The sequence below is a fragment of the Haliotis rubra genome, unplaced genomic scaffold (assembly GCF_003918875.1).
Source record: "Haliotis rubra isolate DU_JTF1 unplaced genomic scaffold, ASM391887v1 Scf104, whole genome shotgun sequence".
Lineage (NCBI taxonomy): Eukaryota > Metazoa > Mollusca > Gastropoda > Lepetellida > Haliotidae > Haliotis > Haliotis rubra.
This window is the reverse complement of record NW_025764937.1, coordinates 11,927-29,125: the sequence shown is the minus strand read 5'-3', so window position 1 is coordinate 29,125 and position 17,199 is coordinate 11,927. Positions and strand designations below refer to the sequence as shown.

Genomic DNA, 17,199 nt, shown 5'->3' with positions numbered 1-17,199 from the left:
AAACTGTTGAACATTATAGTTGTCTGGCCTCTTAATAGTTCAACATTGTAGTTGTCTTGTCTGTATATTGTTCAACGTTGTAGTTGTCTTGTCTGTAAAATGTTCAACGTTGTAGTTGTCAGGTCTGTGTATTGTTCAATGTTGTAGTTGTCTGGACTGTAAATTGTTCAACATTATAGTTGTCTGGTCTGTAAATTGTTCAACGTCGTAGTTGTTTTGTCTGTAAATGTTTCAACGTTGTAGTTGTCTGGTCTCTAAATTGTTCAACGTTGTAGTTGACGGGACCGTAAATTGTTCAACATTGTAGTTGTCTGGCCTGTAAATTGTTCAACGTTGTTGTTGTCTGGTCTGTAAATTGTTCAACGTTGTAGTTGTCTGGTCTGTAAATTGTTCAACGTTGTAGTTGACGGGACCGTAAATTGTTCAGCGTTGTAGTTGTCTGGACCGTAATTTGTTCAACATTGTATTTGTCTAGCCTGTATATTGTTCAATGTTGTAGTTGTCTGGTCTGTAAATTGTTCAACATTATCGTTGTCTGGTGTCTAAATTGTTCAACGTTGTAGTTGTCTTGTCTGTAAATTGTTTAAAATTGTAGTTGTCTGGCCTGTAAATTGTTCAACGTTGTAGTTGTCTGGTCTGTAAATTGTTCAACGTTGTAGTTGTCTTGTCTGTAAATTGTTTAACATTGTAGTTTTCTGTCTGTAAATTGTTCAACATTGTAGTTGTCTGGTCTGTAAATTGTTCAACGTTGTAGTTGTCTGGTCTGTAAATTGTTCAACGTTGTAGTTGTCTTGTCTGTAAGTTGTTTAACATTGTAGTTGTCTGTCTGTAAATTGTTCAACATTGTAGTTGTCTGGTCTGTAAATTGTTCAACGTTGTAGTTGTCTGGTCTGTAAATTGTTCAACATTATAGTTGTCTGGCCTGTAAATTGTTCAACATTGCAGTTGTCTGGTCTGTAAATTTTTCAACGTTGTAGTTGTCTTATCTGTAAATTGTTCAACGTTGTAGTTGTCTGGGTCTGTCTAAATTGTTCAACGTTGTAGTAGTCTTGTCTGTAAATTGTTCAACGTTGTAGTTGTCTTGTCTGTATATTGTTCAACGTTGTAGTTGTCTTGTCTGTAAAATGTTCAACATTGTATTTGTCAGGTCTGTGTATTGTTCAATGTTGTAGTTGTCTGGACTGTAAATTGTTCAACATTATAGTTGTCTGGTCTGTAAATTGTTCAACGTCGTAGTTGTTTTGTCTGTAAATGTTTCAACGTTGTAGTTGTCTGGTCTCTAAATTGTTCAACGTTGTAGTTTACGGGACCGTAAATTGTTCAACATTGTAGTTGTCTGGCCCTGTAAATTGTTCAACGTTGTTGTTGTCTGGTCTGTAAATTGTTCAACGTTGTAGTTGTCTGGTCTGTAAATTGTTCAACGTTGTAGTTGACGGACCGTAAATTGTTCAGCGTTGTAGTTGTCTGGACCGTAATTTGTTCAACATTGTATTTGTCTAGCCTGTATATTGTTCAATGTTGTAGTTGTCTGGTCTGTAAATTGTTCAACATTATCGTTGTCTGGTGTCTAAATTGTTCAACGTTGTAGTTGTCTTGTCTGTAAATTGTTTAAAATTGTAGTTGTCTGGCCTGTAAATTGTTCAACGTTGTAGTTGTCTGGTCTGTAAATTGTTCAACGTTGTAGTTGTCTTGTCTGTAAATTGTTTAACATTGTAGTTTTCTGTCTGTAAATTGTTCAACATTGTAGTTGTCTGGTCTGTAAATTGTTCAACGTTGTAGTTGTCTGGTCTGTAAATTGTTCAACGTTGTAGTTGTCTGGTCTGTAAATTGTTCAACGTTGTAGTTGTCTGGTCTGTAAATTGTTTAACATTGTAGTTTTCTGTCTGTAAATTGTTCAACATTGTAGTTGTCTGGTCTGTAAATTGTTCAACGTTGTAGTTGTCTGGTCTGTAAATTGTTCAACGTTGTAGTTGTCTTGTCTGTAAGTTGTTTAACATTGTAGTTGTCTGTCTGTAAATTGTTCAACATTGTAGTTGTCTGGTCTGTAAATTGTTCAACGTTGTAGTTGTCTGGTCTGTAAATTGTTCAACATTATAGTTGTCTGGCCTGTAAATTGTTCAACATTGCAGTTGTCTGGTCTGTAAATTTTTCAACGTTGTAGTTGTCTTATCTGTAAATTGTTCAACGTTGTAGTTGTCTGGTGTCTAAATTGTTCAACGTTGTAGTTGTCTTGTCTGTAAATTGTTCAACGTTGTAGTTGTCTTGTCTGTATATTGTTCAACGTTGTAGTTGTCTTGTCTGTAAAATGTTCAACATTGTAGTTGTCGGGTCTGTGTATTGTTCAATGTTGTAGTTGTCTGGACTGTAAATTGTTCAACATTATAGTTGTCTGGTCTGTAAATTGTTCAACGTCGTAGTTGTTTTGTCTGTAAATGTTTCAACGTTGTAGTTGTCTGGTCTCTAAATTGTTCAACGTTGTAGTTTACGGGACCGTAAATTGTTCAACATTGTAGTTGTCTGGCCTGTAAATTGTTCAACGTTGTTGTTGTCTGGTCTGTAAATTGTTCAACGTTGTAGTTGTCTGGTCTCTAAATTGTTCAACGTTGTAGTTGACGGGACCGTAAATTGTTCAGCGTTGTAGTTGTCTGGACTGTAATTTGTTCAACATTGTATTTGTCTAGCCTGTATATTTGTTCAATGTTGTAGTTGTCTGGTCTGTAAATTGTTCAACATTATCGTTGTCTGGTGTCTAAATTGTTCAACGTTGTAGTTGTCTTGTCTGTAAATTGTTTAAAATTGTAGTTGTCTGGCCTGTAAATTGTTCAACGTTGTAGTTGTCTGGTCTGTAAATTGTTCAACGTTGTAGTTGTCTTGTCTGTAAATTGTTTAACATTGTAGTTTTCTGTCTGTAAATTGTTCAACATTGTAGTTGTCTGGTCTGTAAATTGTTCAACGTTGTAGTTGTCTGGTCTGTAAATTGTTCAACGTTGTAGTTGTCTGGTCTAATAAATTGTTCAACGTTGTAGTTGTCTTGTCTGTAAATTGTTCAACATTGTAGTTTTCTGTCTGTAAATTGTTCAACATTGTAGTTGTCTGGTCTGTAAATTGTTCAACGTTGTAGTTGTCTGGTCTGTAAATTGTTCAACGTTGTAGTTGTCTTGTCTGTAAGTTGTTTAACATTGTAGTTGTCTGTCTGTAAATTGTTCAACATTGTAGTTGTCTGGTCTGTAAATTGTTCAACGTTGTAGTTGTCTGGTCTGTAAATTGTTCAACATTATAGTTGTCTGGCCTGTAAATTGTTCAACATTGCAGTTGTCTGGTCTGTAAATTGTTCAACGCGTTGTAGTTGTCTTATCTGTAAATTGTTCAACGATTGTAGTTGTCTTGTCTGTAAATTGTTTAACATTGTAGTTTTCTGTCTGTAAATTGTTCAACATTGTAGTTGTCTGGTCTGTAAATTGTTCAACGTTGTAGTTGTCTGGTCTGTAAATTGTTCAACGTTGTAGTTGTCTTGTCTGTAAGTTGTTTAACATTGTAGTTGTCTGTCTGTAAATTGTTCAACATTGTAGTTGTCTGGTCTGTAAATTTGTTTCAACGTTGTAGTTGTCTGGTCTGTAAATTGTTCAACATTATAGTTGTCTGGCCTGTAAATTGTTCAACATTGCAGTTGTCTGGTCTGTAAATTTTTCAACGTTGTAGTTGTCTTATCTGTAAATTGTTCAACATTGTAGTTGTCTGGTCTGTAAATTGTTCAACGTTGTAGTTGTCTGGTCTGTAAATTGTTCAACGTTGTAGTTGTCTCGGTCTGTAAATTGTTCAACGTTGTAGTTGTCTTGTCTGTAAAGTTGTTTAACATTGTAGTTGTCTGTCTGTAAATTGTTCAACATTGTAGTTGTCTGGTCTGTAAATTGTTCAACGTTGTAGTTGTCTGGTCTGTAAATTGTTCAACATTATAGTTGTCTGGCCTGTAAATTGTTCAACATTGCAGTTGTCTGGTCTGTAAATTTTTTCAACGTTGTAGTTGTCTTATCTGTAAATTGTTCAACGTTGTAGTTGTCTGGTGTCTAAATTGTTCAACGTTGTAGTAGTCTTGTCTGTAAATTGTTCAACGTTGTAGATGTCTGGTCTGTAAATTGTTCAAAATTGTAGTTGTCTTGTTCTGTAAATTGTTCAACATTGTAGTTGTCTGTCTGTAAATTGTTCAACATTGTAGTTGACTGGTCTGTAAATTGTTCAACGTTGTAGTTTTCTGGTCTGTAAATTGTTCAACATTGTAGTTGTCAGGTATGTATATTGTTCAACATTGTAATTGTCTGGTCTCTAAATTGTTCAACGTTGCAGTTGTCTGGTCTGTATATTATTCAACATTGTAGTTGTCTGTGCCTGTATATTGTTCAACATTGTAGTTCTCTCGTCTGTAAATTGTTCAACATTGTAGTTGTCTGGTCTGTAAACTGTTGAACATTATAGTTGTCTGGCCTCTTAATAGTTCAACATTGTAGTTGTCTTGTCTGTATATTGTTCAACGTTGTAGTTGTCTTGTCTGTAAAATGTTCAACGTTGTAGTTGTCAGGTCTGTGTATTGTTCAATGTTGTAGTTGTCTGGACTGTCAATTGTTCAACATTATAGTTGTCTGGTCTGTAAATTGTTCAACGTCGTAGTTGTTTTGTCTGTAAATGTTTCAACGTTGTAGTTGTCTGGTCTCTAAATTGTTCAACGTTGTAGTTGACGGGACCGTAAATTGTTCAACATTGTAGTTGTCTGGCCTGTAAATTGTTCAACGTTGTTGTTGTCTGGTCTGTAAATTGTTCAACGTTGTAGTTGTCTGGTCTGTAAATTGTTCAACGTTGTAGTTGACGGGACCGTAAATTGTTCAGCGTTGTAGTTGTCTGACCGTAATTTGTTCAACATTGTATTTGTCTAGCCTGTATATTGTTCAATGTTGTAGTTGTCTGGTCTGTAAATTGTTCAACATTATCGTTGTCTGCGTCTAAATTGTTCAACGTTGTAGTTGTCTTGTCTGTAAATTGTTTAAAATTAGTAGTTGTCTGGCCTGTAAATTGTCTTTCAACGTTGTAGTTGTCTGGTCTGTAAATTGTTCAACGTTGTAGTTATCTTGTCTGTAAATTGTTTAACATTGTAGTTTTCTGTCTGTAAATTGTTCAACATTGTAGTTGTCTGGTCTGTAAATTGTTCAACGTTGTAGTTGTCTGGTCTGTAAATTGTTCAACGTTGTAGTTGTCTTGTCTGTAAGTTGTTTAACATTGTAGTTGTCTGTCTGTAAATTGTTCAACATTGTAGTTGTCTGGTCTGTAAATTGTTCAACGTTGTAGTTGTCTGGTCTGTAAATTGTTCAACATTATAGTTGTCTGGCCTGTAAATTGTTCAACATTGCAGTTGTCTGGTCTGTAAATTTTTCAACGTTGTAGTTGTCTTTATCTGTAAATTGTTCAACGTTGTAGTTGTCTGGTGTCTAAATTGTTCAACGTTGTAGTTAGTCTTGTCTCTAAATTGTTCAACGTTGTAGTTGTCTTGTCTGTATATTGTTCAACGTTGTAGTTGTCTTGTCTGTAAAATGTTCAACATTGTAGTTGTCGTGGTCTGTGTATTGTTCAATGTTGTAGTTGTCTGGACTGTAAATTGTTCAACATTATAGTTGTCTGGTCTGTAAATTGTTCAACGTCGTAGTTGTTTTGTCTGTAAATGTTTTCAACGTTGTAGTTGTCTGGTCTCCTAAATTGTTCAACGTTGTAGTTGTACGGACTAAATTGTTCAACATTGTAGTTGTTCTGGCCTGTAAATTGTTCAACGTTGTTGTTGTCTGGATCTGTAAATTGTTCAACGTTGTAGTTGTCTGGTCTGTAAATTGTTCAACGTTGTAGTTGACGGACCGTAAATTGTTCAACGTTGTAGTTGTCTGGACTGTAATTTGTTCAACATTGTATTTGTCTAGCCTGTATATTGTTTCAATGTTGTAGTTGTCTGGTCTGTAAATTGTTCAACATTATCGTTGTCTGGTGTCTAAATTGTTCAACGTTGTAGTTGTCTTGTCTGTAAATTGTTTAAAATTGTAGTTGTCTGGCCTGTAAATTGTTCAACGTTGTAGTTGTCTGGTCTGTAAATTGTTCAACGTTGTAGTTGTCTTGTCTGTAAATTGTTTAACATTGTAGTTTCTGTCTGTAAATTGTTCAACATTGTAGTTGTCTGGTCTGTAAATTGTTCAACGTTGTAGTTGTCTGGTCTGTAAATTGTTCAACGTTGTAGTTGTCTGGTCTGTAAATTGTTCAACGTTGTAGTTGTCTTGTCTTATCGTAAATTGTTTAACATTGTAGTTTTCTTGTCTGTAAATTGTTCAACATTGTAGTTGTCTGGTCTGTAAATTGTTCAACGTTGTAAGTTGTCTGGTCTGTAAATTGTTCAACGTTGTAGTTGTCTTGTCTGTAAGTTGTTTAACATTGTAGTTGTCTGTCTGTAAATTGTTCAACATTGTAGTTGTCTGGTCTGTGTAAATTGTTCAACGTTGTAGTTGTCTGGTCTGTAAATTGTTCAACATTATAGTTGTTGGCCTGTAAATTGTTCAACATTGCAGTTGTCTGGTCTGTAAATTTTTCAACGTTGTAGTTGTCTTATCTGTAAATTGTTCAACGTTGTAGTTGTCTGGTGTCTAAATTGTTCAACGTTGTAGTAGTCTTGTCTGTAAATTGTTCAACGTTGTAGTTGTCTTGTCTGTATATTGTTCAACGTTGTAGTTGTCTTGTCTGTAAAATGTTCAACATTGTAGTTGTCAAGGTCTGTGTATTGTTCAATGTTGTAGTTGTCTGGACTGTAAAATTGTTCAACATTATAGTTGTCTGGTCTGTAAATTGTTCAACGTCGTAGTTGTTTTGTCTGTAAATGTTTCAACGTTGTAGTTGTCTGGTCTGTAAATTGTTCAACGTTGTAGTTTACGGGACCGTAAATTGTTCAACATTGTAGTTGTCTGGCCTGTAAATTGTTCAACGTTGTTGTTGTCTCGGTCTGTAAATTGTTCAACGTTGTAGTTGTCTCGGTCTCTAAATCTGTTCAACGTTGTAGTTGACGGACCGTAAATTGTTCAGCGTTGTAGTTGTCTGGACTGTAATTTGTTCAACATTGTATTTGTCTAGCCTGTATATTGTTCAATGTTGTAGTTGTCTGGTCTGTAAATTGTTCAACATTATCGTTGTCTGGTGTCTAAATTGTTCAACGTTGTAGTTGTTCTTGTCTGTAAATTGTTTAAAATTGTAGTTGTCTGGCCTGTAAATTGTTCAACGTTGTAGTTGTCTGGTCTGTAAATTGTTCAACGTTGTAGTTGTCTTGTCCTGTAAATTGTTTAACATTGTAGTTTTCTGTCTGTAAATTGTTCAACATTGTAGTTGTCTGGTCTGTAAATTGTTCAACGTTGTGGTTGTCTGGTCTGTAAATTGTTCAACGTTGTAGTTGTCTGGTCTGTAAATTGTTCAACGTTGTAGTTGTCTTGTCTGTAAATTGTTTAACATTGTAGTTTTCTGTCTGTAAATTGTTCAACATTGTAGTTGTCTGGTCTGTAAATTGTTCAACGTTGTAGTTGTCTGGTCTGTAAATTGTTCAACGTTGTAGTTGTCTTGTCTGTAAGTTGTTTAACATTGTAGTTGTCTGTCTGTAAATTGTTCAACATTGTAGTTGTCTGGTCTGTAAATTGTTCAACGTTGTAGTTGTCTGGTCTGTAAATTGTTCAACATTATAGTTGTCTGGCCTGTAAATTGTTCAACATTGCAGTTGTCTGGTCTGTAAATTTTTCAACGTTGTGAAGTTGAATTATCTGTAAATTGTTCAACGTTGTAGTTGTCTGCGTCTAAATTGTTCAACGTTGTAGTTGTCTTGTTCGTAAATTGTTCAACGTTGTAGTTGTCTTTGTCTGTATATTGTTCAACGTTGTAGTTGTCTTGTTCAGTAAAATGTTCAACATTGTAGTTGTCAGGTCTGTGTATTGTTCAATGTTGTAGTTGTCTGGACTGTAAATTGTTCAACATTATAGTTGTTACTGGTCTGTAAATTGTTCAACGTCAGAGTTGTTTTGTCTGTAAATGTTTCAACGTTAGTAGTTGTCTGGTCTCTAAATTGTTCAACGTTGTAGTTTACGGGACCGTGAAATTGTTCAACATTGTAGTTGTCTCGCCTGTAAATTGTTCAACGTTGTTGTTGTCTGGTCTGTAAATTGTTCTAACGTTGTAGTTGTCTGGTTCTCTAAATTGTTCAACGTTGTAGTTGACGGGACCGTAAATTGTTCAGCGTTGTGGTTGTCTGGACCGTAATTTGTTCAACATTGTACCTGTCTAGCCTGTATATTGTCTTCATCGTTGTGGTTGTCTGGTCTGTAAATTGTTCAACATTATCGTTGTCTGGTGTCTAAATCTGTTCAACGTTGGTAGTTGTCTTGTCTGTAAAATTGTTTAAAAATTGTAGTTGTCTCGGCCTGTAAATTGTTCAACGTTGTAGTTGTCTGGTCTGTAAATTGTTCAACGTTGTAGTTGTCTTGTCTGTAAATTGTTTAACATTGTGGTTTTCTGTCTGTAAATTGTTCAACGTTGTGGTTGTCTGGTCTGTAAATTGTTCAACGTTGTAGTTGTCTGGTCTGTAAATTGTTCAACGTTGTGGTTGTCTTCGTTGGTCTGTAAAGTTGTTCAGCGTTGTAGTTGTCTTGTCTGTGCGGTTGTTTAACATTGTAGTTTTCTGTCTGTAAAATTGTTCAACATTGTAGTTGTCTGGTCTGTAAAATTGTTCAACGTTGTAGTTGTCTGGTCTATAAATTGATTTCAACGTTGTAGGTTGTCTTGTCTGTAAAGTTGTTTAACATTGTAGTTGTCTGTCTGTAAATTGTTCAACATTGTAGTTGTCTGGTCTGTAAATTGTTCAACGTTGTAGTTGTCTGGTCTGTAAATTGTTCAACATTATGGTTGTCTGGCCTGTAAATTGTTCAACATTGCAGTTGTCTGGTCTATGAATTTTCAACGTTGTAGTTGTCTTATCTGTAAATTGTTCAACGTTGTGGTTGTCTGGTGTCCTAAATTGTTCAACGTTGGCCAGTAGTCTTGTCAATAAAATTGTTCAACGTTGTAGTTGTCTTGTCTGTATATTGTTCAACGTTGTAGTTGTCTTGTCTGTAAAGATGTTCAACATTGTAGTTGTCGGGTCTGTGTATTGTTCAATGTTGTAGTTGTCTGGACTGTAAATTGTTCAACATTATAGTTGTCTGGTCTGTAAATTGTTCAACGTCGTAGTTGTTTTGTCTGTAAATGTTTCAACGTTGTGGTTGTCTGGTCTCTAAATTGTTCAACGTTGTAGTTTACGGGACCGTAAATTGTTCAACATTGTAGTTGTCTGGGCTGTAAATTGTTCAACGTTGTTGTTGTCTGGTCTGTAAATTGTTCAACGTTGTAGTTGTCTGGTCTCTGTAAATTGTTCAACGTTGTAGTTGACGGGACCGTAAATTGTTCAGCGTTGTAGTTGTCTGGACCGTAATTTGTTCAACATTGTATTTGTCTAGCCTGTATATTGTTCAATGTTGTAGTTGTCTGGTCTGTAAATTGTTCAACATTATCGTTGTCTGGTGTCTAAATTGTTCAACGTTGTAGTTGTCTTGTCTGTAAATTGTTTAAAATTGTGGTTGTCTGGCCTGTAAATTGTTCAACGTTGTAGTTGTTCGTCTGGTCAATAAATTGTTCAACGTTGTAGTTATCTTGTCTGTAAAGGTGTTTAACATTGTAGTTTTCTGTCTGTAAATTGTTCAACATTGTAGTTGTCTGGTCTGTAAATTGTTCAACGTTGTAGTTGTCTGGTCTGTAAATTGTTCAACGTTGTAGTTGTCTGGTCTGTAAATTGTTCAACGTTGTAGTTGTCTTGTCTGTAAAATTCGTTTAACATTGTAGTTTTCTGTCTGTAAATTGTTCAACATTGTAGTTGTCTCTGGTCTGTAAATTGTTCAACGTTGTAGTTGTCTGGTCTGTAAATTGTTCAACGTTGTAGTTGTCTTGTCTGTAAGTTGTTTAACATTGTAGTTATCTTCGTCTGTAAATTGTTCAACATTGTAGTTGTCTGGTCTGTAAATTGTTCAACGTTGTAGTTGTCTGGTCTGTAAATTGTTCAACATTATAGTTGTCTGGCCTGTAAATTGTTCAACATTGCAGTTGTCTGGTCTGTAAATTTTTCAACGTTGTGGTTGTCTTATCTGTAAATTGTTCAACGTTGTAGTTGTCTGGTGTCTAAATTGTTCAACGTTGTAGTAGTCTTGTCTGTAAATTGTTCAACGTTGTAGTTGTCTTGTCTGTATATTGTTCAACGTTGTAGTTGTCTTGTCTGTAAAATGTTCAACATTGTAGTTGTCAGGTCTGTGTATTGTTCAATGTTGTAGTTGTCTGGACTGTAAATTGTTCAACATTATAGTTGTCTGGTCTGTAAATTGTTCAACGTCGTAGTTGTTTTGTCTGTAAATGTTTCAACGTTGTAGTTGTCTGGTCTCTAAATTGTTCAACGTTGTAGTTTACGGGACCGTAAATTGTTCAACATTGTAGTTGTCTGGCCTGTAAATTGTTCAACGTTGTTGTTGTCTGGTCTGTAAATTGTTCAACGTTGTAGTTGTCTGGTCTGTAAATTGTTCAACGTTGTAGTTGACGGGACCGTAAATTGTTCAGCGTTGTAGTTGTCTGGACCGTAATTTGTTCAACATTGTATTTGTCTAGCCTGTATATTGTTCAATGTTGTAGTTGTCTGGTCTGTAAATTGTTCAACATTATCGTTGTCTGGTGTCTAAATTGTTCAACGTTGTAGTTGTCTTGTCTGTAAATTGTTTAAAATTGTAGTTGTCTGGCCTGTAAATTGTTCAACGTTGTAGTTGTCTGGTCTGTAAATTGTTCAACGTTGTAGTTGTCTTGTCTGTAAATTGTTTAACATTGTAGTTTTCTGTCTGTAAATTGTTCAACATTGTAGTTGTCTGGTCTGTAAATTGTTCAACGTTGTAGTTGTCTGGTCTGTAAATTGTTCAACGTTGTAGTTGTCTTGTCTGTAAGTTGTTTAACATTGTAGTTGTCTGTCTGTAAATTGTTCAACATTGTAGTTGTCTGGTCTGTAAATTGTTCAACGTTGTAGTTGTCTGGTCTGTAAATTGTTCAACATTATAGTTGTCTGGCCTGTAAATTGTTCAACATTGCAGTTGTCTGGTCTGTAAATTTTTCAACGTTGTAGTTGTCTTTATCTGTAAATTGTTCAACGTTGTAGTTGTCTGGTGTCTAAATTGTTCAACGTTGTAGTTGTCTTGTCTGTAAATTGTTCAACGTTGTAGTTGTCTTGTCTGTATATTGTTCAACGTTGTAGTTGTCTTGTCTGTAAAATGTTCAACATTGTAGTTGTCAGGTCTGTGTATTGTTCAATGTTGTAGTTGTCTGGACTGTAAATTGTTCAACATTATAGTTGTCTGGTCTGTAAATTGTTCAACGTCGTAGTTGTTTTGTCTGTAAATGTTTCAACGTTGTAGTTGTCTGGTCTCTAAATTGTTCAACGTTGTAGTTTACGGGACCGTAAATTGTTCAACATTGTAGTTGTCTGGCCTGTAAATTGTTCAACGTTGTTGTTGTCTGGTCTGTAAATTGTTCAACGTTGTAGTTGTCTGGTCTCTAAATTGTTCAACGTTGTAGTTGACGGACCGTAAATTGTTCAGCGTTGTAGTTGTCTGGACCGTAATTTGTTCAACATTGTATTTGTCTAGCCTGTATATTGTTCAATGTTGTAGTTGTCTGGTCTGTAAATTGTTCAACATTATCGTTGTCTGGTGTCTAAATTGTTCAACGTTGTAGTTGTCTTGTCTGTAAATTGTTTAAAATTGTAGTTGTCTGGCCTGTAAAATTGTTCAACGTTGTAGTTGTCTGGTCTGTAAATTGTTCAACGTTGTAGTTGTCTCGTCTGTAAATTGTTTAACATTGTAGTTGTTCGTCTGTAAATTGTTCAACATTGTAGTTGTCTGGTCTGTAAATTGTTCAACGTTGTAGTTGTCTGGTCTGTAAATTGTTCAACGTTGTAGTTGTCTTGTCTGTAAGTTGTTTAACATTGTAGTTGTCTGTCTGTAAATTGTTCAACATTGTAGTTGTCTGGTCTGTAAATTGTTCAACGTTGTAGTTGTCTGGTCTGTAAATTGTTCAACATTATAGTTGTCTGGCCTGTAAATTGTTCAACATTGCAGTTGTCTGGTCTGTAAATTTTTCAACGTTGTAGTTGTCTTATCTGTAAATTGTTCAACGTTGTAGTTGTCTGGTGTCTAAATTGTTCAACGTTGTAGTTGTCTTGTCTGTAAATTGTTCAACGTTGTAGTTGTCTTGTCTGTATATTGTTCAACGTTGTAGTTGTCTTGTCTGTAAAATGTTCAACATTGTAGTTGTCAGGTCTGTGTATTGTTCAATGTTGTAGTTGTCTGGACTGTAACTTGTTCAACATTATAGTTGTCTGGTCTGTAAATTGTTCAACGTCGTAGTTGTTTTGTCTGTAAATGTTTCAACGTTGTAGTTGTCTGGTCTCTAAATTGTTCAACGTTGTAGTTGACGGGACCGTAAATTGTTCAACATTGTAGTTGTCTGGCCTGTAAATTGTTCAACGTTGTTGTTGTCTGGTCTGTAAATTGTTCAACGTTGTAGTTGTCTGGTCTGTAAATTGTTCAACGTTGTAGTTGACGGGACCGTAAATTGTTCAGCGTTGTAGTTGTCTGGACCGTAATTTGTTCAACATTGTATTTGTCTAGCCTGTATATTGTTCAATGTTGTAGTTGTCTGGTCTGTAAATTGTTCAACATTATCGTTGTCTGGTGTCTAAATTGTTCAACGTTGTAGTTGTCTTGTCTGTAAATTGTTTAAAATTGTAGTTGTCTGGCCTGTAAATTGTTCAACGTTGTAGTTGTTGTCTGGTCTGTAAATTGTTCAACGTTGTAGTTGTCTTGTCTGTAAATTGTTTAACATTGTAGTTGTCTGTCTGTAAATTGTTCAACATTGTAGTTGTCTGGTCTGTAAATTGTTCAACGTTGTAGTTGTCTGGTCTGTAAATTGTTCAACGTTGTAGTTGTCTTGTCTGTAAGTTGTTTAACATTGTAGTTGTCTGTCTGTAAATTGTTCAACATTGTAGTTGTTCTGGTCTGTAAATTGTTCAACGTTGTAGTTGTCTGGTCTGTAAATTGTTCAACATTATAGTTGTCTGGCTATAAAATTGTTCAACATTACAGTTGTCTGGTCTGTAAATGTTTCAACGTTGTAGTTGTCTTATCTGTAAATTGTTCAACGTTGTAGTTGTCAGGTGTCTAAATTGTTCAACGTTGTAGTTGTCTTGTCTGTATATTGTTCAACTTTGTAGTTGTCTTGTCTGTAAAATGTTCAACATTGTAGTTGTCAGGTTGTGTTGTTCAATGTTGTAGTTGTCTGGACTGTAATTTGTTCAACATTATAGTTGTCTGGTCTGTAAATTGTTCAACATTATAGTTGTCTGGCCTGTAAATTGTTCAACATTGCAGTTGTCTGGTCTTAAATTTTTCAACGTTGTAGTTGTCTTATCTGTAAATTGTTCAACGTTGTAGTTGTCAGGTGTCTAAATTGTTCAACGTTGTAGTTGTCTTGTCTGTATATTGTTCAACTTTGTAGTTGTCTTGTCTGTAAAATGTTCAACATTGTAGTTGTCAGGTCTGTGTATTGTTCAATGTTGTAGTTGTCTGACTGTAATTTGTTCAACATTATAGTTGTCTGGTCTGTAAATTGTTCAACGTCGTAATTGTTTTGTCTGTAAATGTTTCAACGTTGTAGTTGTCTGGTCTCTAAATTGTTCAACGTTGTAGTTGACGGGACCGTAAATTGTTCAACATTGTAGTTGTCTGGCCTGTAAATTGTTCAACGTTGTTGTTGTCTGGTCTGTAAATTGTTCAACGTTGTAGTTGTCTGGTCTGTAAATTGTTCAACGTTGTAGTTGACGGGACCGTAAATTGTTCAGCGTTGTAGTTGTCTGGACCGTAATTTGTTCAACATTGTATTTGCCTAGCCTGTATATTGTTCAATGTTGTAGTTGTCTGGTCTGTAAATTGTTCAACATTATCGTTGTCTGGTGTCTAAATTGTTCAACGTTGTAGTTGTCTTGTCTGTAAATTGTTTAAAATTGTAGTTGTCTGGCCTGTAAATTGTTCAACGTTGTAGTTGTCTGGTCTGTAAATTGTTCAACGTTGTAGTTGTCTTGTCTGTAAATTGTTTAACATTGTAGTTGTCTGTCTGTAAATTGTTCAACGTTGTAGTTGTCTGGTCTGTAAATTGTTCAACGTTGTAGTTGTCTTGTCTGTAAGTTGTTTAACATTGTAGTTGTCTGTCTGTAAATTGTTCAACATTGTAGTTGTCTGGTCTGTAAATTGTTCAACGCTGTAGTTGTCTGGTCTGTAAATTGTTCAACATTATAGTTGTCTGGCCTGTAAATTGTTCAACATTACAGTTGTCTGGTCTGTAAATTGTTCAACTTTGTAGTTGTCTTATCTGTAAATTGTTCAACGTTGTAGTTGTCTGGTGTCTAAATTGTTCAACGTTGTAGTTGTCTTGTCTGTAAATTGTTCAACGTTGTAGTTGTCTTGTCTGTATATTGTTCAACGTTGTAGTTGTCTTGTCTGTAAAATGTTCAACATTGTAGTTGTCAGGTCTGTGTATTGTTCAATGTTGTAGTTGTCTGACTGTAAATTGTTCAACATTATAGTTGTCTGGTCTGTAAATTGTTCAACGTCGTAGTTGTTTTGTCTGTAAATGTTTCAACGTTGTAGTTGTCTGGTCTGTAAATTGTTCAACGTTGTAGTTTACGGGACCGTAAATTGTTCAACATTGTAGTTGTCTGACCTGTAAATTGTTCAACGTTGTTGTTGTCTGGTCTGTAAATTGTTCAACGTTGTAGTTGTCTGGTCTGTAAATTGTTCAACGTTGTAGTTGACGGGACCGTAAATTGTTCAGCGTTGTAGTTGTCTGGACCGTAATTTGTTCAACATTGTATTTGTCTAGCCTGTATATTGTTCAATGTTGTAGTTGTCTGGTCTGTAAATTGTTCAACATTATCGTTGTCTGGTGTCTAAATTGTTCAACGTTGTAGTTGTCTTGTCTGTAAATTGTTTAAAATTGTAGTTGTCTGGCCTGTAAATTGTTCAACGTTGTAGTTGTCTGGTCTGTAAATTGTTCAACGTTGTAGTTGTCTTGTCTGTAAATTGTTTAACATTGTAGTTGTCTGTCTGTAAATTGTTCAACATTGTAGTTGTCTGGTCTGTAAATTGTTCAACGTTGTAGTTGTCTTGTCTGTAAATTGTTCAACGTTGTAGTTGTCTTGTCTGTAAGTTGATTAACATTGTAGTTGTTCTGTCTGTAAATTGTTCAACATTGTAGTTGTCTGGTCTGTAAATCGTTCAACGTTGTAGTTGTCTGGTCTGTAAATTGTCTTCAACATTATAGTTGTATGGCCTGTAAATTGTTCAACATTGCAGTTGTCTGGTCTGTAAATTTTTCAACGTTGTAGTTGTCTTATCTGTAAATTGTTCAACGTTGTAGTTGTCTGGTGTCTAAATTGTTCAACGTTGTAGTAGTCTTGTCTGTAAATTGTTCAACGTTGTAGTTGTCTGGTGTCTAAATTGTTCAACGTTGTAGTTGTCTTGTCTGTAAATTGTTTAACATTGTAGTTGTCTGTCTGTAAATTGTTCAACATTGTAGTTGTCTGGTCTGTAAATTGTTCAACGTTGTAGTTGTCTGGTCTGTAAATTGTTCAACATTATAGTTGTCTGGCCTGTAAATTGTTCAACATTGCATTTGTCTGGTCTGTAAATTGTTCAACGTTGTAGTTGTATTGTCTGTAAATTGTTCAACGTTGTAGTTGACGGGACCTTAAAGTGTTAAACGTTGTAGTTGTCTGGGATGTAAATTATCCAGCGTATGTTGCATTTTAGACTCACCAACCGCAATAACATGATATTCAACTGTAACAGACAACCAACCATTCGTACCATATTTCGTATCATATTGAATGAAACTGGATTTTAATCTTAGCTTGAAAAGACAAACATGAACTACCTTTAAGTCCATATTTATCGACTTCATTTCATGTGATTGTCCCTTAAAACCCTATAAACTAACAATGTGTTTCCAGTGCGGCTTTTTCAAGAGGGAGAAAAAAGGCAAGGTGCAGAAATGGAAGCGAGAGAGCGGTTACTACGGGAGAAACCAATCACGTGCTCCACGAAACAGCAAAGCCCCAGAAGACGCCAAAGAGAGTCCAGAAGAGTCCAACGAAACCCCCATGGAGTCGGCCAAAGATGAAAAGGGAGCCATGTCATCATAGAGAACAATGGATATTTAAAAAAATATTTTCTTTAAAATAATGGAAAGCAAAAACTTTGTCTAGGTTTTTACACTTAATACCTTATGTCCAGCAAAAAATGTTGCAATGAAAGAAAATGTTTAGTCTCTCCTCGTAAAGAAGAAAATGTTAAAAAGCAACAAAATATTGTACTAAAGAAAACGTCCCTAAACCTATTCATGGTGTACTCAAATGCTCAAAAAAGAAAAGAATGTATCAAAAGCTAAAATATTCTTATAAGAAATATGCAATCCTCACTAAACCTATTTAGGGTGTACACAATATGAATAACTGAAATGTTCAATTTCTCCTTGAACAGAAAAGAATGTAAAAAACTAAATATTCTTCTAAAAAACGTCCTCACTAAACCTATTCAGTGTGGAGACAGTGTGATTGACATAATGAGGAGTTCAAGAGACAGTGGAAGCAATTTACGACTTCGCTTACTTATATATGCTTGTAAATCCCACCTTTGCATATGGCTAAACAGTTATTGTAAACATTTGAATCATTCTGTACCAACAACACATTTCCACAATGAATCCAATGTAAATGCATATCTAACATAAGTTTCCATAAATTTCGACATTTACATACTGATCTAAAGATCATGTATTCACAGACTGACGTCTCCCGTTTAATAAATAAAATATCATTTACTATATGTACATTATATCTGTATAGGGAGTATTTACAACATATGTTGCTACAAATATATGTCACTGATTAAATATTTGGTATTAGCTATGTAAATAAAGCAAATACTTTCGTTTTACCGTGTGTTCTTGTGCAGTAAATAATCAAGGGTCTAG

General features: G+C 35.1%; 1 protein-coding gene across 1 annotated transcript in view; it reads left to right on the top strand.

The window, feature by feature from the left end:
- LOC124274004 (integrin alpha-3-like) overlaps positions 1 to 16,734 on the top strand; it is an 86,154-nt gene extending 69,420 nt beyond the window's left edge. The window contains exon 21 of the mRNA XM_046709340.1: positions 16,178 to 16,734. Coding sequence (XP_046565296.1) covers positions 16,178 to 16,369 — 192 coding nt within the window. The 3' untranslated portion in view covers positions 16,370 to 16,734. The remainder of the gene's footprint in view (positions 1 to 16,177) is intronic.
- Positions 16,735 to 17,199: the final 465 nt, after the last annotated feature.